Here is a 27,635-nt window from a genome sequence, read left to right as displayed (position 1 = left end):
TCGATTTAAAAACAACTCCTAGGTGACTTCCCCCGCCATGTTTCCTGTGCACTAATGACAGCATACAGACAGTAATGGTGAATGACCTATCAAATAGTGAGTCTGCACAAATAACACCAATGGACAGCAACGTAATCATTAGTAGAGCCTCCTCCAATTGAGGAGCCATGCTACAAATTGACAAAACTGTTGAAAAGTACATTTCTGGAGTTTTTGACCTTCCAAATATATCCCCAAAGATTGAAGGATGTTAGTTAAATTGATGAAGGGAAATGCTCAAAGTGCTAAGGGTTCACTGGAGGTTTACGAGGTTAAAAATTACAAATATAGATAGCAATACATATGCATTTGTCGATAGGAGAAATTGAGATATGAGTGAAATAAATATGCATTGACTGATCTTGTCTATATATTTGTCTTAACCTCGTTTGATATTAGTTTCATGAATTGATTGATTGATTGTTTTCTTTTATTGATTTATTTTCCGATTTTGCTTTGACCACTTTATGAATTTGAATTTGAATTTATTGTCCACAATCGGAAATTCGGCTTACACAGGTCGTAAACGAAAGAAGAAAAGAAAAAAAGAAAAGTAATAGTATAAGTATCAATAGATTGCAACACACATACAGAAATACAAACATATATATATACAGCAAGTTATACAAATAAGAAACTTATCTTCTCACTTGTGAATTAAATATATGGATAGAGTAAGGCACAAATGAGTATCTGTAGCTGCCTCTAAGGTGTACGTGGTGGGCATAATTTATGCCATTTATTACTCTGTACGTATCTTTCATTTGTACTGCTTCTGATTTTACTCTAGTCCCATGTGAAGTGCTTTGATATATTCGTTTATATACAGCACTATATAAATACTGTATATAGGCCTATAGTAGCATTATTTTTATTATTATGGTTATTATTGTTAAAGTGTTAGCATGGGTGACCATTATTTGACTTCTAGCATATTTGAATGTAATACAGATAACCTGCAATGAACAATGCCTGTAAGATGTTACACCAACTTTGTCTACTTGAGTTTGAAAAAAAATATTATACTATTCGATATGAAATTCCAATCACATATGAAACTACTGTACAGTATGTAGGGCAATGAAGAAACTCTGTTATGATGGAAACGTATTACCATCTGTTACTTATTTTTCATTAATAATTCATTCTAAAATTCCAAAAATAACAATTAATGCTATATTCTATATCTATACGGTTGCGTCTTGAATACCAGCTACTGTACAGCCATCTGTAACAATGACAACCTCACAAAATGCCAAAGCTATAGTGTAACATACAGCCTTCTACATATGTGCAAGTTTAGCCGACGATACACTTTCAGATCAACCTAACCAATTCAGCAAAGCTGGCAACCCAAAGAATTTAGATACTTGTGCCCTTCTTGACCTTTGACCCATGATTTGACGGTTTCAACCACTTTATTACCCATATTAAATTCAATTTTTTATACTGTATAGGGTCATACTTTCCATGGTCTAATCTGAACAGACCACCTAAATCCTACTGGTTTGCAGATTTACGATCGACGATAATTTACCCGTCTCCGTCTCTACATAAGCACTTTTTTCAACCTACCTAAAACGACATGATTGAGCCCTCACTTCTTTGGGCACCACCCACTTTCTCTTCCTTTCGAATCAACCATTCGCAAGAACAACTGCTCGATTTGCACTACGGATTTTGCTCTTGAGTTTTCTCACTACATTGCCCATTGGTGATCATGTTTTTTACAAGACTACTAGTCTGAACAAAACAACGGTTCTTACCGACATTTCTTTGGAATTCATTAAGGATAAATATGTATAGGAGACAGATAAGAGAGGAATGAGAAGGATTAGTCACACTGATATGTCACAAGATATGTCATACTGTCTAACTCAGGGGTGGGCAACCTACGGCCTGCGGGCCACCAGTGAAATTTTTTTTGCGGCCCGTGAGATGTCTCAAGGAAAAGACAAAAATCAATCTATTTTACATCATCACAAAAAACGAGCTAGCTGCTTAGAATTTATCGGCACTTATGATGCTGTCTGGAAGGCCTATTATCCCCATTAATTATCAACTGTACTGTATTGACATTATGTTTCTGTGAATACAGATTAAGTACACATGTACACCTATTGTTTGAAAGTCCTCGAAATCAAAGGTTTGAAATCAACAGCAGGTCGTTGGTTAGGTGCGGCCAAGTCAATTTTTCACCCCTTATATCTGGCCCATTCATTCAAAATGATTGCCCACCCCTGGTCTAACTGTTTGCTAAACACACAAAGGCTATGTCAACATGGCCCACAAGTCTGCTATCCCTTACCACAACTGGCCATTCTGCTGACCACCTCATCCCCCTCCCCATCGCCCTTCCTCCCATGTGTTCTAAAAGAGACAATAGATAAATCAATTCTGTGTTACATCTACCATACTGTATACAGTATAGTAGTGAACTCATAGTCCACAACTCCAACAGCTGTTACCAATCACATTGAATATTTTCTTCATGTTTGATCATCCAAGCTTGTCTCCCAAAACAAATCACAGTTCCATCAGATCTGCTAACAAATACAATCAAATCAATTTTAAGTTACTCTCCATAATACCACTGAATTATTTCTACACCCTCTCTTCTTTGACTAGAAGTTCATGACCCATGCCTCCACAATGTCTCCTATCGGCCCAAATACCAGCTTCACCATGATTATGGGAGGGACATCTGACTCCCAAAGGACCTCACATGGTGCCAAGCAGTCAACCAGTCATGAGTTTCAATATTGACAGCCATGAACATTCAATTTCTTAGACAAACATGGAGGAATGCCATGTTTTTATGAACCATGTTTTTATTAACAATTTACCACAGACTCATTTCCAATAGTAGCCAATCAGGCCTTGATATGTTGTGATTAAATTGTCAAAACTTACTCTGACAGGTGAATAATCCCTTTTCAAGTTTTCCACTAAATGTAATGTATGTAATCGAGACCAACGGTATAGAGCTATATCATTTCTCTTTGAGGTTATGTTTTTTTGTTCTTCTTACAACTGGACCGAACTGTAGCTGAACCATGACATGTGACTTTCCATCAGTGGGTCAATGGCATGGCTTTCCTATTGGTTTTAAATTTTCTCTGATATACCGAACATTCGTTCCAAAAAAAAAAAAGGGAGAAGAAAAAACACTGGAAACAGAGAAAGGTTGTGTTTTCTTTTGCGGTTTTCACACGTATGTGAATGCTTCACAACAATGGATTGACAATGAGTGGCACTTTGTATAGCAACTTTTGGAGGATGATATTGATGATTTTGTTTTTAATGCTTTTTAACACTAATTACCTTAGCAACGTAGTTTGTTAAGCATCAAGGATGAATCTTGTCAGAATTATATAAACAATTCTAGTCCAAAAAAAGAAGAAAAAAAAATGGAAAAGAAAATTGAGTACTAAAAGTGTTTCTACAGTATATAGAAATAATAGAACCATTCCTGCTTTGAAGATATTCACATTTAACAAATATAAATATAATATATATATATATATTTATATATAAGCTAAATCTTTGGAATGCTCCTTTAAGACTAAATTGATGACGACATCCACTGCTCAGTGCAGGCCATTTACACTAAACCCCTCCCCCTATCATACTCTATCATTGGGTGAAAATCACAGGGTCTGATCCGGCATGGTTATACTTCAGATTGGAACCTGAGTGCTCGAGTGTTGATGCACTCACACAATAATGACAATGTTCTTAATGCCTCATCATGGTCTCAATCTCAACAGTCTACATAATTTGTTTTTTAATGCTACTCCGATGTAAATATAATCACACAATCATGATGACGTAGTTTTTTGCCCGAAAAAAGTTTCGGTAATGCGAGCTGCTTAATTAAGAGCCTCAAGTCATTTGTGCCTCGCTATACTGATTCCAATTATAAGTGTTCATTACTGTGTAGCCTACATTGCTTCTTTCCTAATTCAGTCCCAACCCCCCTGATACATTTATTCCTGCATGTGCCTGATCAATATTTTGAATTCAACGATTGTGTGTGTGTGTTGACAAACACTGGCTTTGTTTAATACTGTTTGAATTTGCAATTCCCTTGTTCCTTGTAAATTGCTCAAAAAAAAATATTCAAAAAAGTATTTTGTCATGCTAGTGTGATTATAATTAAACTGTACGACACAATAGTACCAAATAGGAGGGAAGGAATATGGTCAGTGTATTGCTGTTTATTATGGAATGTTAGTATTAAATGAGGCTTTCTAATGTACAGCAGTCACTGTATATAACTTCATCCAAGGATTCAATGTAGAAATAAAACTGGCAGAAACAGAAATTCAAAGAATTTAAGTACTTGTACCATCAAGTTTGCCCTTTATGAACTTTGAGCCACTACTTACAAGTTCCAACCACTTTATTACCCCTATCATTTTCAAATTACCAGTTATGAAACTAGTACTCTTGGGTATTACTTCCATTGTCTGGTCTGAGCAAATATCAAAATCAACTTGGGAAAATGATGACAGGTTAAATACTGTATACAGACGATCAGACATACCCTACATACACACATCAAATACAGACAGACAGACAGATATGTGTGTCATAGCCCATCAGATGGGGACAAAAAGATGCCAGGAGGGTATTAAATCTAGCTTGGAAACTGCAGGAAGGTAAGGTGATGAGTACAGTTCTACAGGAGAGGTCAAGAGTGGGCAAAATTGAGACAGCTAGGTCATAAATATCAAAAAGATGACTAACCAAACTTATAATTTTGCTGCCATTTAACAAATTTAGGATGCGTAAAAGATGGCTAGACCCAACTACCCTACCCTAAAAGAGCCTAGCAAAATGTTCCTGCCATGCAATAATTGTTTGCACACATATTACATGTTTGTCTTCCCAGTTCTAACTGCACCATGAAACCTATAAAACGTGAGAGTAGATTTTGACGATTCTGTGACGTGGAGGGAACGAAGCGGAATAAGATGTTCCGGAAAAATGCCTTACATAAAGTACACAAAACAGTGTGTGCATCATAAATGTATGTACATATGTTTTGCATAATTAAGCAAGTAAAGCACATAAAATATAAGTTATATATGTTAATAGCCTATCAAGTTCCTCTGTATCATGAAACTTTTTAAATTGTGAGGGTTGGTGTCGGTGATTCTACTACGTTGAGGTAACGAAAGAGAGTGAGACATTCAAGAACAATGCTCTCAGGGAAATCATCTTATTTGCAAAAAAATCTGATATTTAAGTTCTCCAAAATCTCACCAATAGCAATGTTCTTGGGAATTAAATTCACATTTTAACATTAACAGGTTATATTTAAATAATTTCGTATACTGTGGTTGGAAAAATTTCTGTACTTCATTAATATTAAACAAAACCAGCTATGGTTAAATAGTAACCAAGCAAATAGCTTTAACTGAACAGATCTCTTATAAGACTGAGAGATGTTGACACTTCACACAGCACGGTAAATAAAGGTACAAAAAATGCATCTCTATATGTCAGTTGAAACTGCATCTTTATTTTGGAGTGTCACCACTCAAAACACTATTCAAGCTTGCTTTCAAACATTCTAGTCCAAAATATATTTCTTGTGACATAGAAACCCATGGCAACATACACCCATTCCTCTCCTGAGTTGAATGAATAGGTGGATAACAAGTATCAGACACCTATTTATTACCAAAAAAACTTAGTCTTGACATACAATGCTGGCTACATATTGGAAAAGGTCATTATATTGATGGTAGTTGGACACAGCTATATTCACACAGACACAGCTTGCAACACAGTGACAGTACAGTATTCTCTGTTGTAAAACTATTTACTTCGAATCGACTTATGTAGCAAACTTATCATTGTTTAGGCCAAATTTATCAAGTCGTGTTCAGTAAAACATTATAGCACAAGACAGGATCTTTGAAAGTCGACTATCCATGATCACCATCAACTTTTGTTCACCTGGGGGGAGGGGGAGGGGTGTGACCAAGGGGTGTTTGTATAATGGTGGAGGAACAACATATCACTACACTATCTAGAAGAATTGCAGGGCACATCTTAACATCAGGGATGCTGTAAATGGCAAACTCCAAGAAGCTATTGGGTCACAAACTTCAGATTGAGGTGATGTGTACTTGAGCTTGCTATCTCTAGTTTTTTTTTGTTGCTGACTTGGGTACCATGTTACATGGTCCAAAACGTGCATAAAGGTTAGGCTTCAGACACAGTAGAGAGATAATACAGTTGTCGTGAGGAGACAGGGAAGTGAGGAAAAGAAGTAACTTTGTGCTTTAATCGGTTCTAGAGGATATCCCAACAGTGACCTTCCCCCCACTTTCCCAATCTGCTAGAACAATCCAACGACCGACGCCTGGAGCGATCATTAAAAACCATCCATCCAGTAAATCAACAGAGCAGACTACGGAAGAAATAAAATAGTTTTACTCATAAAAATAAAAACAGAACCTCAACTCAGTGAATCACTGTAACAATCAATTGACCACACTTTTATGAGCCCCACTTACCGCCGCCACGTTTTTTAAATTTATGATTAAAGAAAACTGACAAATGTTGCTGCCCTGCCTGGCTTCTGCCTCACAGCCAAAAGGAGTATGTTTACCAATCAAACTGATGTTTTGCCTAAGTTTTCTTGGCTTAGCTGTGAATAATGTTGAGGCCCTTTCATCTTTGTCATGGCACTTCTCCCCCCCCCCTGGAGGGAACACAAATTACAAACTCTGCTGACAATTAAACAAAAGAACTCTATGTAGCCCATAGCATTAAAAAGAAAGTATTTCTATGCTTCTTTCTGATGACACCTTTATCGATATTCTGTTTTCGTTTTACGTTGATAGTAATGGCAGAACACTAACAGAAGAGCAGATCGGTCGATGCATGTACACAGAGTAGAACGAAACATAGAAGTGAGTCAGTCGTACTAGCGTTGCTTCTCAAATCGATAGAACTGACATAGTAGCCTACACAGATTGAGACAAACATTTTGTGTCCACTTTGAGAAAAGTTAGATTCCATTCATTATTAATATATCCAATAACGATCATACTGTCCACTCCTTAAATTTTTCGTTTTTAAATATATTGTTTTGGTGTTAATAAATTTCATTATTGTCATAAATTTTTATTTGAAATATAGTTGAAACAGACAGGTGACCACTTTTCCAAAGTTAATAATGCCCTACCCCTTCCCCGGTCCGCCCATCCCCTGCCGCACCTCCACCGCCCCACCCCCCTCCCACCACCCTCCCCTTTTCTTTCTTTCTTTTCTTTTTGTGTGTGACTTTTACCAATATGTAGATATATCTGGACTGAGATTTAATGCTGATAGCCATAATTTAATTGCCATGCTCAAATATTTAACATTTTCCAGTCGATGATGACATTTAAATGTGATGCTTGTTTAATTGTATTCCAAAGAATTCCAGGCAATTTCTTCTTGCAAGTATCAAAAATTCCTTAGACTTACTATCAAGTTATCTACGTGAACAGTGTTTACTGAACACCTCCATGAAAAAGTTCCAAATTTTACAGAAAGTTTGTCAGAGATCTGTGTGATCCAACAAAATTCTAAAAATAAAAACTAACATGAGACTGATTATAGTTTTAGTATTTCAAAAACGTTGATACTTCTAAATGTAGATCGGAAGGAAAAGGAAATGGCTTGTGATTGGGAGATAGGGGTCGTCGATGATTGATATATGCAGAGCTCAAAATGACCGATGGGGGGGGGGGGTGTAAGAAAGGAAAGAGGATAAGACAGAAACACACAAAGACAAAACAAACACTAGGATTTTCTCAATAATCAATCTCAGATTTGACTGTGTGCACTTTGTCTAACAATAAACAACAAACTCACCAAGACTGGAAGGTAAAGTTAATTCCCATCTTAAGAGAATTCTACATAGCTTCACAGATTTTTAAAGTGATTGTTATCTCATTCAGCATTGTTTCCTGCAGTCATACAACACATCCACATTTGGACTCATTCTCACGTTGGGCAATCTTTAGCGACATCCTCTTGTTCACCACTGGTAATTAGCTGAAGGCATTTGATCAAACTTTAGGCTGCATCTATATTTCAGTTTAGCTGTTAGTTTGACCAAACCATGGGGACATCTTTAGCAAATCATAACTTTTTCACAGCAAATTTTTGATGATACTTTTGATTACATTACCATAAGACTGTAACCCTACTTTGTGAATAAACCAAGAATAGGTCGTTCCTCAAGTCCATATTTGTCAAATTTTTGGTGTGGCTGTTATTCCAAAACTTACTGGTTTGGATATTTACGAGTGACGAGCTTACCTGTCTCCTCACAACCTTAGCACCTCATTCTACCGTGCCTATAAAGTCCTGGTAAATAAATAACACTGTGCGCCCTCTATGACCGGACCCCCCTTCCGGTCCCTCCTCCTTTCTCATGAGACCATTCCTAAAGAGTGGCCTCACGGACACGGGAGTGGGGGTGGCAAGGTCTGGCCACCCCCAACGACCCCCGTCGAGTTAACTTCCCAAAGTGAACCCCTAACAAAAAATTCACTGACGCCTTCTTAGCAGGGGGGAGTGTAACCCTCCCCGGCGCAGCGGGAAGGGGGGACACTCTCCTGAACCCTGCAGGCGGAACTACCCCTTACACTAACAAGGAGCCTAAAGATTTACGGTCCGCCACTTGTTACTCTTAGATCAACTTAGGTGAGAACGTAAGTGGAAGACTATGTACGCAAACGCATACGGAAACACATAGGTACACTCACCGATAGACATAGTCGATGGCTCTCTGGTGGATGGTGGTTCTGTCTATCTGGTGTGAAGCTCGGAGTCATGAGTCAAGTCGAGCGACCGCTCCTCCGTCCGGCTGTGTCCCACCACCCTCTCGGGGGAGGGAGGCGGGAATGGAGACAGGTAAGCTCGTCACTCGTAAATATCCAAACCAGTAAGTTTTGGAATATTTACTTCGCTCCTCGCTTACCAGTCTCCTCACAACCTTAGCACCGAGTGGCACTGCCCGATGGTGGGAGGCCCGAGGGGTGGGACCTGTTACCCACCGGACCTCGCATCACCGCGCTACCAAATGCCGCTTCGGCGTGTAAAGTGTCGGTCAAGTAGCAGGCGACGAACGTAGTTGGAGTTTTCCACGCTGCTGCTTTGAGTATGTCCTCTACCGGGATGCCGGCGAATAGGGCTGTAGAGGCCGCGACCCCTCTGACGTCGTGAGCCCTTGGTCGGGAGGTCCCCGATGTGAACGGGCGTATGATCTCTACTAGCCACCTGGATAGAGTGTCTTTGGAGGCCGCTGCGTAGGGTGGTCGTGGTATGATGAAGAGAGAAGTTGATTGTCTTAACTTCTCTGTCTTGTTCAGGTACCACTTCAGTGCCCTGACTGGACACCATCGTTTGTCCTCGGCTACTGATGACATGGTCTTAATTTCCGGGATGAAAATGTCTCCTGGCAAGAAGGTCAAGGTCTGGTTCTTTGCAATAAATGACGGGTCTGGAACCATCCTCACCCCGTGGCCCTCAAATCTGATGTGATTCTGCTTGGTGGATAGGGCGTGGAGGCAACTCCTCCTTCTTGCTGACGCAACTGCGACGAGGAAGAGTGTCTTTTTTGTGAGGGCAGCCAGGGAGGCGTTAGCCATTGGTTCGTATGGTGGTCCTGCCAGGGCATGTAACACTGCTGAGAGTCCCCAGGAGGGGGCCAGCCGTCTGATCTGTGGGCGACGATTCGCCATGCCTTTGATGAGTTGCGCAATGTACGGGTTGTTGCTCAGTGTGGAGCCATCTGGGAAGCCCTGGTGGATGGCAGCGATGGCCGACCTGTAATTCCTGATAGTGGAGACTTGTTTCCCTTCTCCGAGGAGTGAGAGGAGGAACTCGGCTATCTGTGTCACAGAGGCAGCAGGCAGCAGTATCTGTCTCGGTCGGCACCATTGGTCGAACTTCCGCAGACGGGAATCGTAAGTCGCTGCGGTCGTTCCCCTTCTAGCGTCGGCTGCCATCGCGGCAGCTGCTTCTGAAAAGCCTCTCTGTCGTAGGGAAGACCGGACAGCCTCCAGGCAACTAATTGTAACCCCTTGATGTCTGGGTGGGAGAGAGTTCCCTGTCTCTGGGACAGTAGGTGGGGCTTGTCCGGTAGACTCACTGGGACGTCCATGAGGAGTTGGGGGATCTCGGCGAACCAGGGTCTGCGAGGCCAGAACGGGGCTATTAGTGTGAACCTGCCCTTGGAGTTCCGAGTTTTCCTGAGGACTTGTCCGATCATACATAGCGGCGGGAAGATGTACGCATCCATGTGGTCCCAGGAGAGGGACATTGCGTCCGTGTGGTAGGCCGGGGGGTGGAATCGTCTGGAACAGAAGGTCTGGAGTTTGTTGTTCTTGTGTGTTGCGAACAGGTCTATCGTGGGCCTGCCGAAGATCGAAAAGATTCTGTCGCAAGTCTCCTGTTCCAGAGACCATTCGTTGGGGTCTATATGCCCCCTGGATAGGGCGTCCGCCATCATGTTGAGCTTGCCTGCGATGTGGGAAGCCCTTAGGATCGTGCCGGAGTCCTCGGCCGCTGTTATCACCTCCCACGCGAGTCGGCACAGTCTCTCTGAGCGGGTGCCCCCCTGCCGATTGATATAGGCCACCACTGTCGTGTTGTCGGTGAAGATTGTGGTTATCGTTCCCTGTACGTGGTCGTTGAAAGCTTCCAGGGCTCTTTTGACCGCCATCATCTCCAGGATGTTGATGTGGAGAGATGTTTCTGTTTGGGACCACGTCCCCCATGCTGTGCGATTGCTCCAGTGAGCTCCCCATCCGGACAGTGACGCGTCCGTCGTTATCGATGTCATTGGTAGCTGTATCGCAAAGGGTACCCCTGAACTCCAGTTGTTTGGGTCGAGCCACCATCGAAAGTGTTGTGTGACCTCCTCTGACCTGTAGATGAGCGTTGTTTTGTCTGGGTCTGTAGGGTCTGCGGACCTCAGCAGGTGCAGTTGCAGAGGTCGCATGTGTAGCCTGCACAGTCTTACTATATCGACGAGGCTGGCCATGAGTCCCAGGGCCCGGAGCCATGTCCCCGTTGGTGACCCCCGGTGTGCCAAGATCTGTTGTGTGGTCGCCTTGACTGCCGCGACTCTTTCTTCTGAGGGTCGGGCTACCCCGGTGGTGAAGTCCAGTATGGCCCCGAGGAACTGGATCGTCTGGGAGGGTGATAGCCGTGATTTCTTCTGGTTCACGATCCAGCCCAGTTCTTGAAGGGTCTGGAGCGTTTTGTGGACGTTGTTGGTTGCTTCCGATAGACTGTTCCCTACTACCAACCAGTCGTCTAGATATACGTAGAGGGTGACCCCTCTTTTTCTGAGGTAGGCGACTACTGCTCCCGCGACTCTCGTGAAGGTTCTGGGAGCCGTGGCTAGGCCGAATGGGAGCGCCCGGAACTGGTAGTCTTGTTCTGCGTACCGGAACGCTAGGAATCGTCGGTGTTCTTTGTGTATCAAGATGTGCAGGTAGGCGTCCCGTAAGTCTACGGTCGCCGCCCACATGCCCTTTCTGAGTAGGGGTAATATTAAGTTTAAGGTCTCCATACGGAAGTGTTTTGGTCTGATGTGTTTTGTGTTCAGGGGTTTTAGGTTTAGAATGGGACGCCAGGTGCCGTCCCGTTTTTTTGGTCAGAAAAAAGGAGGACCGGAAGAGTGGTCCCGTCTCTTCCGGAACTCTTGTAATTGCCTGCTTGGCCAGCAGGGCCAGAATTTCCCCTTCTAGGGCTAAGCGTTTGACGGGGTCCGTGGGTGTGAGTGTCTGCCTTCCTCCGCCCCCGAAAGGTGGGCTGGAGGAGAATTCTATTTTGTACCCGTGTTTGACTGTGTCCAACACCCACTTGTCCCCGCCAATAAATTCCCATTGCTGGGAGAAGTTTGTTAGTCTCCCCCCCCCCCACCGGCGGAATGGCCGCGGTGAGGTGGGCACCCCTAGGGCTGGGCGGCGAACGCTGGTCGATTGGAGGAGCGGTCACTGTCCCGTCTGGTCGACGTGGAGCCTCTGCCTCCTCTGGGGGCCCAGGGGCGGGTTGGACGGAAGGCTGCCCCCCGGCTTCGGCCTCTGAGAGCTCCTCTGCTCATAGATTTGGCGGGTGCTGCTCTCGTTCCCCTAGGTGCTCTGCTCTCCCTCGGGCGGAAGGGTCTGGTTCTCTGGGTAGGTGGGGGTCGGAATTCTGATTTGGCCAGAGTCTCCCTTCGGGCTACCTCTTCCTGGAGTTTCTTTTGGAAGCAGCCCGCAAAAAGGTCTTCCCCGAGGATTGGTAGTTCCAGCATTCTGTCCTTCGCCTCCGTCGAAGGCCAATGGATGGCGGAGACGATGTTTTGTCTACGGGCCTTAACGGACCTGGTAGCGACCCTTGCAAATTGATCGTACGCGAGTCTGACGAGGGGGCCCAGCAGCAGGAGGAGCTGGCCCGCTTCGTCCCTGGATACTTGGCTGCTGTCCTCAGGGAGCTGTTGGTGGTGTCGCATAAGGACTTCGGCTGATAGCATTAGTACCGATGCGAACTTCCTGCCCGAACAGGCTGCCCTGTCCACCTCTACCAAAAGCTCTTCTAGCTTCCTCTGGTCCGGGGTCTTGAACACGTGTGTGGATGAGGCCCCTTGTTCGGCTTTTAATCTCTCCTTGGCCTCCTGGGGAATGGTTGGGCATCTGAATAGATCCTTCCATGCCTCGTCAGGTACCCTGACCGCTCTATCTGCCCTGGCCGGGAAGGCCGTCCACTTGGTCTTGTTGGCAATGGCCTCAAATCTGTCATAACAGGTTGCGTCTACTGGTATGGTAGTTTTGGGCTTATATGACGCTTCGCCGGTCGCCGTCAATTTTGATACCCGGCCCGCCTTCTGCGGTTGCGTCTCGGGTTCCTCGAACCCCAGGTGTCGTCTGAATATGTCTGCCGCCCGTGTTATTAGCTCCTGTGGGAGGGCTCCTCCTGTCACGGGTGCTTCCTCCGGTTCGTAATTGTGACCAAAGCTGTCCTCCATAGGATCGTAGTCGAGAGGGTCTGGATCTATGGGCTCCCCTTCGTCCTCCAAGCCGGAAAGATTCACCGACGCTCTGCAATCCAGAGCGTCCGGGTCCGGGGCCGGTTGCGGGGCCATGGTCGATACGGGGCTGGTAGGGCCCGGTGCCACGTCGGCTACCGTGGACGTCCTTTGCTCCAGCAGGGGCCGTAGCAGGCCGGTGAGTTTGGAAAGCCAAGCTGGTTCCTCTTCCTGACGCCGTCTCGGGGACCGGCGCCTCCTCTTGGATCTTCTGTATCCATCGTCGGAAGAGTCCGAGGACTCGTCGGAGATTGGAGAGTATCTCTTCCTCTCTCTACGTCTTGGGGATCTTGTATGCGACCCCGATCTCTCCCTTCTGGGTCGGCGGGAGGACTCTCTCTCCCTACTTTCTCGGGCCGGGATCTCCGTCGGAACCCGCCTCTCCGGCTCCCTGTCCGGCTCCCTGGAACGGGACCGGCTCCGTCTCCGCGTCCCCTCGGTTGCTCTCTCTTTAGGACCCGAGCCTCCCACGGCCGGGGGGCCGCGCTCTGTGGGTCTGTTTAGCTGCGGCCCGGACTGAGACGGAGTCTCCAGCCCGGCCGAGCTGTGCCTCTGCTTTGGAGGTCTTTTCCTGGCAGGAGCCTTGCCTTTGCTCCTGCCCTTCCCTCTGGCCGTAACTGATCCGGACGTAGCCGGGGCCGTTAGGGGAATTCTTTCTCTTTCTCTTTCCTCTCTCTCTACCTCTTTCTCTCCTTCGGCCCTCTCCTGGCCACTCTCCTCCACCTCTCTCTCTACTACTCCCTCCTCCTCTCTATCTCCCGTTATTCCTGGAACCTCCGGCGCCCCGATTGCGCTCGGGATCGAGTCCAGCCTTCCCTGGAGCTTGCTACGTAAGCCCTCAAGCCACAGGTCGATGTCCTGCCACTGAGCTGGTGTAAACTTAATACACACCAGGCAGGGGTCTCGTCGAGTGCAGGATCTGCATTTTGGACAAAGGTCGTGTTCGTCCCAGGCTCTGCCTGGGCGAAACATAGAGCAGTTGATGCACTTCAATGGATTGCGTGACATGCTGAATAACCGGATTAAGGAAGATTACTTCTTAGTGATAAATGAACAACAATAGAAGCTTAACGTAAGAGGGGAGAACTAGGGAGGGAATTAGGCTTAGGTGGAGCGTAGCGTAACCTAGCAACGGTAAACAAGGTAACGCTACGGGGTGGCCTAACATGAAAATGCAAGCTGAAACAAAAATGAGAGAGCGAGAAATACATACGAAAAAGAGTGAATATGTGAGCAATATGAATCCCCAAAAGGGGGACGAGAGAAACTAATTGGGGGGAAGAAAGCTAGTAAACAAGCTAAGAAAACACAAAAACAACAACACGCTATAGCGTGGGGAGGAATAGGGCGGGAACCTAGGCAGTTTCGCGGAACTGCTAACCCCGCCGCAAACCAACCCGAGGAGGAAACGCACTACGAAAACAGTCCCCAAAACCCTCCCTTTTTGATAAAAAGGATACTTATCGGTCAGGAAAGGACTGTCAAACTTCTAAAGATCCGAAGCTAAAAAACTTCCGGCGATCGTCGAAGAAAACCAAGACAATTTTCCAAGGAAACTATCCACAAGAAAAATATGCGTGTAGGCACTTGGAATGGTAGAATGAAAAAGGAGGAGGGACCGGAAGGGGGGTCCGGTCATAGAGGGCGCACAGTGTTATTTATTTACCAGGACTTTATAGGCACGGTAGAATGAGGTGCTAAGGTTGTGAGGAGACAGGTAAGCGAGGAGCGAAGTAAATATTCTCATAGAACCAACTCCCATTGTACAGCCAAAAAGTTCAAAGTTTAAAAATGATCAAACATGAGACAATTCTGATAACGTTTCGGAAGCTGCGATAAAATGCATATATAATGAAACCTGTGAATGACTGACCATTATTGGACTTTCTAGCATCTTTCTAGCAATAATGATGACCTTCAAATCTGCATTTTCCACCAATCTAAATAAGTAATTTAATAAATTTCATTTGGGAGAGGAAGGGGGAGGGGGAATATATATACCAAATGGGGATTCCTGGCCAACACCAAGGTTAAAGTCCATCTTTGTCAAATTTCCGGTGTCCTCTTAATTCCTATAGAACCATCAAAAGACTGGACATTAATTATTGCATAAAATTAGCAATTTTTTTATAATAAGTATTTAGGTAGTCTATAACAATATACCTGTGGGGCTCAAATTTGTTTTCTCTTGTAGGTTTTCACGCAAATGCATTTTAAGTTACGACAAAACTGTTCTAAAGGTGCAACCAATATGAGACTGTAACAGACTGGTTCCCCTTCCTTGTGGAACTCTCCAGACACATTCGTCCATTTTATATACGCAACTGACCATAAAACTTGTACAACACTGAGCGATGCCATAAATCAGACTTGAATATTCACTGCATACTTAATTAAGAAATGTCCAAGACATACATGTATGTAATTAATGAGTCATACATAAATTCATATTTCCTTCCTCTAACAGATTTAATTAGCAAATAATTAATGAATTAAATCAGACATTGAGTAATTTAGAATGTTTTCTACTCAAATTTCATGATTTTATTGCCAGTTGTGAACTAGATGATGTTTAGTCGCTGGAAGTAAAAGCTGGTTGGTGATACTATTGGATTTCTTCTCCAATACAGACTACAGTCTCAAAGCACAGGACTTGACATTTGCATCATGACCATTTACTTGTTCAAGTGGTGTGATTGACAAGCTCTTCATTTGACCATTTCAAGTTTCACCTTAGAAGGGAAGCTGGTACTTTTGTATTTTGTAATTAGAGAATAAGCTGATACAAATTATCTCATACAGCTTTACATACCACAGTGCATTATCAACAGGTGCCTGGTCAAATGATCAGCCAATTGTTACAACACACTAAACACAGCCCAGAACAATTTCCTGCAAATATCCAGAGAGCGATGAAAAGGACTTTGAAAGCAACTCTGAGCTATAAAGTCAAACTGGGTTGGCACTAATTTTCACATCAACTTGTAGACAAATCAGCCAGTTCTATTTACAAGGCTGTGACTGTCACTACCTGTATATACCGCAGTTTCAGGCGCTTACAACAACATTTAATTGTGACATAATAGAATAGTATGTTGCTTAGCAACGAATCAGTTCATTATACATTCCAGTCGAGTCATTACACTATAACATTCGCTTTCGTGTCTACGTGCTGTCAAGTCCTTCGACTGAAGTCGCTATTTATCTTAATGGGCCAAAATTTCTCAACCCCCCCCCGGAATCCCTACAATAATACTTTTTTTTTGAGTCGCTTGTTGTTTTAGATTTATTTCACATTAGTCATGACAAGTTTCAACATTGGTTGCTAATTCCATCAATGCAGGTAGCTTAATTCAAAGTCCTCTTGTTCTTTTTGCAACGGTATCAAATCTTGGAGCGAAGTTCTTTACAAGGGTACGAACTCTATTCTGTAGTTCATACAACAAACATTTCCCAAATAGACAAAATCGGTTTCGTTTGTTTACATATGTCACGTGACCTGAAATGGGTACTCGCAAAGTACTAGTTACTGCCGAGTACAAACAAAGTCATATTTTGTCGTACTCGCTGTTTCTTCGGAAAACGATTTAGATACGTCCAAGGATCACAGGAGCAACGAACTGTTGTAAGAGGAGGAAAACAAATAATAAAGAAACCCCGAACAAAATCCGTTGGTGAGTTACTGAGTAAGAATCGGAAAACATTTCTCCCGGTTCATGATGATTGCGTGTGTGCAAGTGCCCTACATCAGTTTCGCTACAATTTTCATATTAAGCTAGGTCCAATGCGGAGACAGGCTGTAATGTAATGATACTGTGCATGCTTGATAACGTAGTAAGGTTTTCATGTATGCGTAGGCCTAGACTAGGGCCTAGGTTCTTTATCCGTCCCCTGTGTATACACACTGTTCATAGGCGCCGGCCCACTCCCACGTTTATTGCTTACACAATTTGTAAATACAAGGCTTACTACAGAATACAAATTTGTGGCAGGCGACTTGCAATTTTCATTGGGAAAGAGGGGAAAAAAGACAGATAAGCAAAAAATTGTACATCTCACCCAGACCATTTTTGATTTTGAAATTGATTATCTTTTATTTACTTTTTTTTTTCTTTTACTTGTGTAGAGCACTTAAACTATACAACTTTGTCAACGAAAATCTAAACCAAGGGAAAATGCCTCATTTTTGCTGTGCTGGTGGTTGTACAAACTCATCCGACAAACAAGATCTGTCTTTTCATAGTTTACCTTTACGAGACAAGAAAAGATTAAATTTGTGGATCACAAAAATGAAACGAGATCCCAAATTTTTCAGAGTTAATAAACATGCAAAAATATGTTCAAGCCATTTTACTGAAGATGACTTCATCGAGCCACTTGCAAACAAGAAGAGGTTGAAGAGAACTGCTGTACCTTCAAAATTTATTTGGACAGAGCCAGGGAGGGAAAGTACAGAAAGACAAGTGTTAGGAAAATTACAGGTATGGCATGAAAATAAAGAAGAAGAAACAGACACTGCTTCTGAAGGAGAGGGTGATGTACTTGACCCCCAGAGACCATCCTCTGTGTCAAGAAATATCCAGACTGATTACAGTTTTGAGGAATTAGACTTGCCTTGCCAGCACAGTTTCTCTGTATCTCATTTGCTGTCTAAAAGCACAACAGAAAAAAAGGAGGAGAAATTCTTTACTCATTTTACTGGATTTAATTCAAATGCACAGTTTAAGGAAACACTTAGATTTTTAGTCCCAAATTTAGATAGAAATAATTTAGTTTACTATGACACCAAAGAGGCAAGAAGTAAATTAATAAATGCAGAATCACTCTTTGAAGATGAAGAATTAAATGAAGGGATATCTCTCACAGTGGAATCAACAAAACGTCCAGGGAAAAAAATCTCGATTGAAGATGAGTTCTTGATGGTTATGATGAAATTGCGAATGGGACTCAGCAATTTGGACTTGGCTGAAAGATTCAATTTGTCAGAAAGTACTGTATCAGTAAAGCTGATAACTTGGTTTAATTACTTGTATGTTATTCTTGGGTCATTAAAGATATGGCCCGGTCGCAATATAATTTTAAGTAATTCACCCCAAGAATTTGTCCAGAAGTACCCTAATACAGTTGTAATCATAGATGCAACCGAATTACAAATTGAAGTGCCAAGTTCACTCCAAAAGCAAAGTGAAACTTACAGTTCTTACAAAAGTCACACCACATTAAAATGTTTACTTGGTGTTGATCCTAAAGGGGGTATAATTTTTGTTTCCCAGCTATATGAGGGGTCCATAAGCGACAAAGAAATTGTAAAAAGATCTGGTTTCTTATCAGTTCTTAAACAGAAACTAGAAATGGGGGAACTACAAAAAGGAGATGCAGTTATGGCAGACAAAGGTTTTGATATTGAAAATGAATTGAAAGCAATGGGGTTAAATCTCAATATCCCCACCTTTTTGAGAGCAAAGGGAAGTTTCTCAGAAGAGGATGTAATTAGGACACAGACAATTGCCATGCACAGAATTCATGTTGAAAGGGCTATTGGGAAGGTTAGGCGGTTCCACTTGTTTAATTCAGTAATACCAGTGACAATGTTTGGTACAATAAATCAAATCTGGACTGTTTCTTGTTTGTTATCCAACTTTCAAAATCCAATTCTTTGAGAAACTCAGTACAGCATAGTGTAGTTCAAAGGTTCTTTACCATATATGTATAAACAAAAATCAATGGGACTATTCCTATAAGCTATGACATCAAAAATGGTATGCTTTTGATGAAGAATGAGTTAAGCTTTGGCAAAGCAATGACAGTCCAATATTCTTCATCAAAAGGAACTCTTGTAGCAATCATTTCATTACTGTCACTCAAATAAACAATGAAATCACACCATTTTAAACCAGTTAGGGCCATCTGACCTTGCACTTGGGTAAAGTAACCAAACTTGTGTTCACGTTTAAGAATGTATTCCTCACTGTTGTCTTTAAGTTCAATACAAAAGTCATGGGATTTCACAATCTCCTCCACCTTCTTTCCTCGTTGTGTCATTGGGCACTTTATTTCAAGTAATCCGAAACAAGGCTTGAGAGCTGGGTTAAAAACCTTTCCATCAGGGGTACATCCTAGGTGTGGGTGCTTGGGATTTACAACAAGTCCGGAATCAAAGACACACAAATTTGGAATTTTCTTTTTCATTTGTTTAATGTAAATACTTAAGGCTTCCTTTTCTTTTGACAATCCATGTTGAATTGAAGCTACTTTACTCAAATCCTTTGTACCATAAATGTCTTTGAACATGGCTTCTGTGGGAGGTTTTTTTCGAGCAAGAACTTTGCCAAAGTTTGACGCTGTTAATCTTTTCTTACGTGCTGACTGCCATTCAGCAGACTTATACTGCATGATTGTCCTTTTCTGAAGTACATGAGAATCCTCAATGGAAATGGATATATTTTCATTAAACCAATCCTTTTGTGTAACACAGGACAAACAATCCAGATCAAAATGTATAGTTAAGTCATCAGCAGGTAATTTTGGAAATGACTTACACATTTGGTTATCAATATCACTGAAATTTGGAAAGAAATCTAACGAGTGCTTAAATTGTGTTGTGAGATTAGCACAGTCAAAGAGTTGATATGACAGGCAAGAGCCAACAGGTACATTTCCAAAGATTGTTTTTATGTTTTTTGGTGTATCTTGTTCCATCAAAAGGTATGAAAAAGGGGGTGGTTTCGCCAGCTTCTTAAGGTATGTAACATGGGCATCAACCGCTGAAGCAGACAGTCCATCAGATACATTGAAACCTCGAGCATCATAGAGTTTGCATCGAACAGGGTCCTTCTTCCTACTATCGTCCTTTTTATCAGTTACAGCATTTGCAAAATTAGTAGCCATTACTGGCAATGGCTTAATGTTTGTTGAGCGAGGTATATGCCACTGCTGTGGTTTACTTGTACAGGTTGAACCCACAGGTATTTCGCTAATTCCATATGATGAAAAATCATTAAGCTGAAACAGTAAGGCAAACACATGATTACAATGTCCACCACTCCCCGCTTTACATGAGCAATGTCCAGAGATTAATTTTGCACGATTTTTTCCCTTTTCAAACGAAATATATACGTTATGAGGCTCTTCATTTTTCTTCATCGACCTATGGCATCTTGCGCGAATTACGTTAGGTTTAACGTTAGTAACAGTACTACCACTTGCTTGGTCTAAATCACGTAGGCCTACGTAAATATCATGGATGTAGCCCTCTTTAAAAAACTTCCAACTTTTGTTACCGGTATCACCCTTACCAGCTGTGGAAATCCAATCGGCCCATGTTGCGGGAACGAACTGAGGTACTTCTGAAAAACATTTTGTGAAATTAAGGTCGTTACTTATCCAACATATACAGCAATCAAAATGAAGTTTGCAACACCTACAATTCGACGCCATTGCATTTGTCTAACACAGTTCGGCAAGCAGGGCGACCGGTTCCGCGAAAATTAAACAAAATGTAAACACCCAATTCAAGTCACGTGACTTCCGAAACCGCATTTGTCTATTACAACTCCTTCCCCTAACCCCCTTCCGTAACAGCCCCCTGATTTTTAGTACAGACACCAATTCTTATTATATCTTGGTACTACACAACTCTATTCTTTCCCTTTTTTTTTTATGTTTCTTTCCCTTATATTAAAAGAACTAGTTAATTTCTTTAAGGATATATCTGAGAACTTGATTAATGAACGGTGAAATAACCCAAGTGTATCTAATCTTGTTCAAGGTTCTGTCAACTGTCTACATTAAGTTTCATCTTAAAGGTCACCACGCTTTCTTCCTTGTTTAGAAAGCTATAACTTGCTGTTGTCAGAAGTACTCTTCCCTGGTGCATCATGGGTATTCTCAGACATTCAGGGTGAATTAGTACGATACAATCTCTGTTATGGAAAATGCTTTGACGGTGGCAAAGATATGATCCATTTGCAAATGATTGACCATTATTTCTATTTCTAGAATATTTGGGGCATTATAATAGAGGGGGTGGGGGAGGGTACTGATGAGTCTTTCTCAGTCACCTAGAGGGGGGAGGTGGGAGGGGATCTCATATCAGCTGTTCTGACTTTTATATTGTGAATGAAGACATTTTTTTTTTTTTAAAACAATCATTTTGAAGTGTTTATATACAATTTTACTATCACTAGGTCGATTGATACTGTAGCTAGGTTAGGTCGAAAGAATGGGTTCATTGTTAGAGATGAGTCCGGCTGGATGGGAAGGAGGACGAAAATGGATGATTTGAGCCAACGATGCTTGCAACATTTATCACATGCCAACGACGCATCAAGTACCGTATCTTCAAAGTAATACCTAGCAGCAAGAAATGATATTCACTTACTTTCATTGTGTTTCTTCATATCAGGCCGCTGACCTCGTTTTGGAAGAGCGTTGAAGCTAAATTTAATCTCTCCAAGTTTGGGAACTTCTCCATCCTGAGGAAAAACATAAAAACAAGAATGGTCTTAGAGCACATAATTTGAAACTGTCGATACATGGCCATGTTGATACATAAAAATGCCAAAAGGTAGGCGAGTAAGAGATGACGAAGGTTGTGCATATATATATATTATATACAGTTTCCACATGGGACACTAAACAATAGTTCAAACTTCCTGTTTAAATAGTATATATAGAGAGAGAGCTTTCTATTTATCTAAGTTAAACAAACGGTGTTTGCAACAAGAGTGGCGAGGGTTAAATGAGGGAGGAGGGAGGAGGGAGGAGGAGGAGGGAGGAGGGAAAGAACATGTAGAGACCTAGTGGTAAGTTATGCTACAAGTCAGCTATTGTTAAGCAAATGATTTTATAGTTAAACAGACTGCTTGAGGTTGGTATGAAATTAATCACTACCAATTTATTGGAGATACCAGTTTGACAAATTCAGTGATGGGGCTGGGTGTTGGCAGGCATGGAGGGGGGGGGGGTACTGGAAAGATCCAATAATGGAAAAGCAGCTGTTGTTCAGTAGCCCGGCAGTTTATATCTTCTTTTAAGAAAATTAAGAAAATTCTGTTGCACACATTTTTCTTGAAGGATAAGTAAGAGAGCATATGTACAAGATGACAATTTTCAAGGGCATTAATATCTCCTTCTAGGCACAACTCCCCACCCCCCCTCTCCCCAATCCCCTGCTTCCCTTATTCCCTCCACAACGTTTGCCTCAAGTGTTTGCAAATCTATCTCTGGGTCATGAACTACCATACTGTACTTGCATAGATCTGTAAGTGAAAACTTTCTTAAACATGACAGGATATTCAAATTAACCTCAAGTTAAAACTGGATCCCCTCAGGAAGAGTGTCGGAAAATCAATAACCACTAAGTAAGTTCCACAGAGGCATTGGCATGGCCGCATGCATACCTTTAAGCTGTTCTGTGTTATTTTCTATAGCATATTAGAGATGTTCAAGGACAAAGGCTTGTAACAAAGAGTTGTCTCGTAAAATTGTCTCAGTCCAAAGAAAAAATAAGGGAGTTTGCCTCTTAAGGCAGCTTTTTGAATTCTCTGTTATGAACAACTTTCCCAAAAACAGCAGAAAAAAAACGAAAAAAAAAACCTAAATTCATGTGGGAGAAATCTCAGAATGATCCTTCAAACACAAGGCTGAAGACTTGATCAAGTCTAAATTTTTAAATTTCTAAATTTTTTATTTAGGAAATATGACATCATTAATTTACACATTTCCTTTATTTCTTACAATGTTCAATGTGATTTACAAATGTATGCTAACTTATCTATAATATTGAAGCTCTGTATATGACATAATGATGGCATTGGTTTCAGCATTCAGCACTGGTAACATTCTACCCGGAAAATATGAAAAGCAAAACAAAGAGAAAATACACCTATTTGAGATCCTAATCGTAATTTAAGTCCCTTAAATTAGGATATCTCGTAACCAGAGTAAGATATTTCTTAGCTACTTGGGTTGTTTACTGTATTCTTCACAAGGACCTCTACCACATGTAAGCTAAAGAAGATGGCGGAATTATGACTAATGATTGAATGTTTTCTAGTAAACTCTGCGGCTTAAGGAATCTTACTCCCCGGTATATATATCTCTCTCTCCATGCCCTGAATTTGTTTACATTAAAATACTTAAATTGCTTCACCTGCAGGGAGGGAAAGCATTTGTGGCATCCACACTTCAGCAGCCCGAGTTCGGAGTCGACCAATTAAGAGTAATGGGATCACAGATAATAAAACACAGACAGTCTATGCCATAAAACAAGTTATAAACCCGATAGCCAGTAATATACACAGACACACGCCGCACTTTACAGGGCTTGCATTTTACAGGCTACGAGATGTATCGCATGAGTACCATACCAAGTACACCTTTCCAATATAAATGAACCGCTCTTCGTTAGCGGCCCCTTGGAGGCACAAAGATTATCGGTCCCTTGGGAGCACAAAAGATTTAGATAGATGAGGAAAGATCAAGTTGTTTTGTAGAAATGGGTGGAAAAATGGCGACTTGTATTGATAAAACAATCAATACGATGGATTATGATGATTGAGATGATTGTTTTTATGTCTGCCTGATAATTAGAGACCAATTCTTTTATGTTTACCAGAAAAATTAACTTTGCAAATAATTCCAATTTCTCCATAATTTATAGGATGACTTATAGGCAGTATTTTTAGGGCTGATATGTCTTAATAAAAAAGCAACAGACTGCTAGTAATGGTTCTATCTATAGTTATTCTTGGTTTTTCAAGCTTGAAAATAAGATTCACTTATGGAATGACTGTTCAAGAAAAATTTATGATGACGATGACAATGATCAAAAAATATAAGTGATCACATATAAAGGACTGCCTTAACAACTGAATATTATAAATAGGTCTACACTTAAATAATTCAATGAATGTTTACGTCAATGAATGTTTGATTGAATGGTTGAATGAATGAATTCAATGAATGTTTACGTCAAAGGAATACCTAAACTATAATATTAATATTGACAAAAGATATTACACAATTTGATTTAAAAAATTGTTGACTTTGCAGGACTACCTAACTACACTATTCATGAGGTAAAAAAATAAAATTAAAATTAAATAGGTCAATTTAAAAAATTGTTGACTTGATGTATTATCTATAGCTCAGAAGTGAAGAGAAAGATACAGGCGCGTAGCCAAGGGCGGGGGAGGGGGGGCTACGTGCCTGGAAAGATAAGAGATTAAAACAATTCAATCAACTTATTTTTTACTTTATGTATTTACTATTAAAATATAATAAAACACTGAAGAAATACTTACATATAGATATTTATATCATATATATTTGCATATTGTTGACTTTCAAAGACCAGCTCTTACAACTATGTTCACAGTAAACTAAACTGCATACTGTAGATAGCTAGATCTATCAATACCTCCAATGATTGCTACTGTAGCTACTTATGTCACCTCATAAATCATTTACATCTAAATGCTGTGCTGCTTCTCACAATAAAAATGTCATCCTAAAAATAACTGATAAAATATAAAAGGTCAGCTGCTAAACTTATAACAAACATTTGCTGAGATGATGCAAACTATCAGCTGGGAATGTCAATCTCTACTGACTAAGCTGGGGAATATCATACATATATCAACTCTGTTGTGGATCTTGTGCAACATACACATTACTACTATGAGTGTGTCAGTACTGTACTTTGTGTTTCTCTAGGGCCCCATTGGAAATGGGCCACTTTCTGTCAGCCTAATGGGTTTAGCTCATGTTACTCTTTTTGTTCTTTTCATTTCCGTCCTTTGTCTATTAATATCTTTGTAATATTTTTGTATTTTGAACAATCTGAGTGCAAATAAAACAAACAAACTAACAAACAAACCTTATATAAGCTATCTATTAAAGGGACCGTATTAAAATCAATCATAAAAGAACTTCTTTCTAAAGAATACGTTTGGTAGGTCTACCATGCTTCTATCTCTTACCTGCAACTACTGTACATTCCCACCTAGGTCCCACCCAACATTTTAATCCCTAACAATCCTCACAATCTTTTGATCTTTATTCCTATATCCACTGAATACCATAGTCACCCCTTTTCAAGGAAATGCATAGCCTTAACAGTAACCTTTTGACCCCTAATGTGAAATACTCTCTCTCTCTGTGCAGGGACCCCAAATCGTTACATGAGATGTATTTATTTTCTGCTCCTTACAAGGTTATGGCCTTCATACTTGAACCTCTCCCACTGTCCATACTTAGTCTGCTACTCAGAAATCACACACACACACTATTAGCTGTTGGAACACCTGCAGGTTAAGATAATGTTGTCTGATGATCCTGCATTCCTAACGACCAATCCCAGGTATTTATGAAGGGAAAGCAGTGCAAAAAACAATGCAGTGAGTTTCCTGTTACAAAAATATTACAACCTTTGCAGGTCTTAAACACATGAAGCATGACACAGTAGGTTTACATTCCTGCATTCAAATTGTTTGTTTTGGCACTTATCACTGTAGTAGGTAACATGAACCTTTCCTGGTTATCCCAAAACTTCATGATATTTATGAATGATGTAATTACCTGTCTAGAAAAGCTAGTGCATGAATTAAATAAACAACAAAATACACATGTATAAGTGTGGGGAGGGGGAAGATAAGTGTGGGGAGGGGGGCAACCACTGTTGCCGTTACACATACCCCGAAAAGTCCTCTAACAATGGGTGAAACTGGGAACCCAAATTCAGCCCTAAAAAACCCTGAATTGAAAAAAATGTACTTATCAGGCTGTTGTAGTACATTTACAATGATGTAAGAACAGAGTGCTAAATACCAAAATGATGGCCGTGATTCCCAAGATTCGAAAAAAGATGAATTTGTGAAAGAAAACAATAGAAAGAATGGGCATTGACCAGTATACTGACTGGTTTGTTGAGGGCATCAAAACAGTGTTAAGGAGGTTGTAACCAGTTCAACTCTAGGCTCGGTAGATCAAGATCCCTGGGGTTGTGAGGAGACAGGTAAGCTAGGAAGCGAAGTAAATACATTAAGGTTATATTTCAGTCACATATATTTAGCAGGAAAACTCTGCTGTTTAGTTGTGCACTGTCGAGACAAATCAAAGTCTTAGGAAAACCTCAAACGCCCAAACACCTCAAAAAGGTTAATTTAATATATTACAACCAATGAGGGGTATAGTCTGCAATTATTTGACCAAAGCAGCTAGTACAAATATCGTGTTTACACCAGGGTAGTAATTGACAGTAGACAATCTCCAGGGTGTTTTTTGCCCAACAAGAAGTTCACTTTAAGGCTATTTTAGGTACATTTTCAAACTCAGAGCATAAATATTTTGAATCACGACCCTGCCATCGTGGTGGTCATAGTTGAGACTGAAGTTAATCGCCCATACCATCTCAATGCTTCAAAGGCTGTAGTTATCCTGCTTAACATTTGAGGGAAACCCATTTTTATATTTAACTAGCCTCCACCTACCCTCCCACTTCCCTTTCCCATCTGTTCTTCCAACAATTTACTTGCACCCCATCCTCTCACCGCATCCTCTCAACCCTATAGCGTTTTGAAATCGTAAAACAAAACAGGGCCAGCCAAGCTATACACAGATTGTCACAGGATTTACCTATCAAAAATTTACCAAAAAATTGAACAAAATCAACCCAACAAAAATCTGCTTCATTCTGAAGAACATCATCAGTAAAGTTGCAAAATCGTTTCATTATAGTTCTTCTTAACTTTACACTATGTACACAAGAAAGGGTGGATTATTCCTCATTATATCAACAATCACAAGCTGTATATCAAACAGCTGCATATTTACTCAACTCTGGTGAAAGATAACAAACAGTCTCACACTTCCACACATTACAGGAAGAGCTGGGAACCATCCTACAAACATAGCAACCTTTCAGTTATTGGAACTGCACTGCAAGAAAAATATTATTAATAGTACAGTCTGTACATAATTGGACTTAATAGAAGTCTACAGGATATGACCTATTGACTTTCAGAGCAAAAGACATTGGGGAGGATTATAATGTTCAATCTGCTGTATATACCACTGTGTATAGCAAAATATAGAAGTTGCACTATCTCTGTGCAGGGCTTAATTATCATTGCTCAACAGAAACTGCAAATGATTTCAGAGGTCTTGAAATAACTATTGAATATTAGGTAAAACTTGAAATTTGAATTGGGTTGTGGCCTTGTGTCACACTCTGACTATAGAGGAGTATAACACTAACGAATATTGTCCGTACTACTCATCAGTCTGTGACGATGTGAGTATAACGTGCCAAAAAAAGAAATTTAGCACAAATTGTAGCTTTAAACTGTCGGCTCTTGGAGCAAGAATACTGGAAAGGAAGGAAGCTCCCTGACAGAGGTTAGGATATTACCAAGGACTAATTTTAATGACGTAAAGATATGGAACGTTGAGTAACTGTATTTAGATAAAACAATACCAGAAGGTTACAGTCATATATAAT

The 27,635-nt window shown here is 41.2% G+C and overlaps 3 protein-coding genes across 3 annotated transcripts in view; 1 reads left to right on the top strand and 2 right to left on the bottom strand.

Moving 5' to 3' along the window:
- Positions 1-27,635, bottom strand: part of LOC139967968 (uncharacterized) — a 110,742-nt gene that overhangs the window by 58,897 nt on the left and 24,210 nt on the right. The window contains exon 5 of the mRNA XM_071972217.1: positions 21,513-21,606. Coding sequence (XP_071828318.1) covers positions 21,513-21,606 — 94 coding nt within the window. The remainder of the gene's footprint in view (positions 1-21,512; positions 21,607-27,635) is intronic.
- LOC139967970 (uncharacterized) lies at positions 17,293-18,920 on the top strand. Its single transcript, XM_071972219.1, has one exon. The coding sequence runs from the start codon at positions 17,308-17,310 to the stop codon at positions 18,790-18,792; it is 1,485 nt and encodes a 494-aa protein (XP_071828320.1). The 5' UTR covers positions 17,293-17,307; the 3' UTR covers positions 18,793-18,920.
- LOC139967969 (uncharacterized) lies at positions 18,875-20,673 on the bottom strand. The gene has a single exon (XM_071972218.1). It carries the CDS (start codon positions 20,567-20,569, stop codon positions 18,875-18,877), a length of 1,695 nt encoding a protein of 564 aa, XP_071828319.1. The 5' UTR covers positions 20,570-20,673.

This window comes from Apostichopus japonicus, chromosome 5 (genome assembly GCF_037975245.1).
Source record: "Apostichopus japonicus isolate 1M-3 chromosome 5, ASM3797524v1, whole genome shotgun sequence".
Taxonomy (NCBI): Eukaryota; Metazoa; Echinodermata; class Holothuroidea; order Aspidochirotida; family Stichopodidae; genus Apostichopus; species Apostichopus japonicus.
Note: the sequence above shows the minus strand (reverse complement) of the source record. Positions and strands in the feature narration are given on the sequence as shown.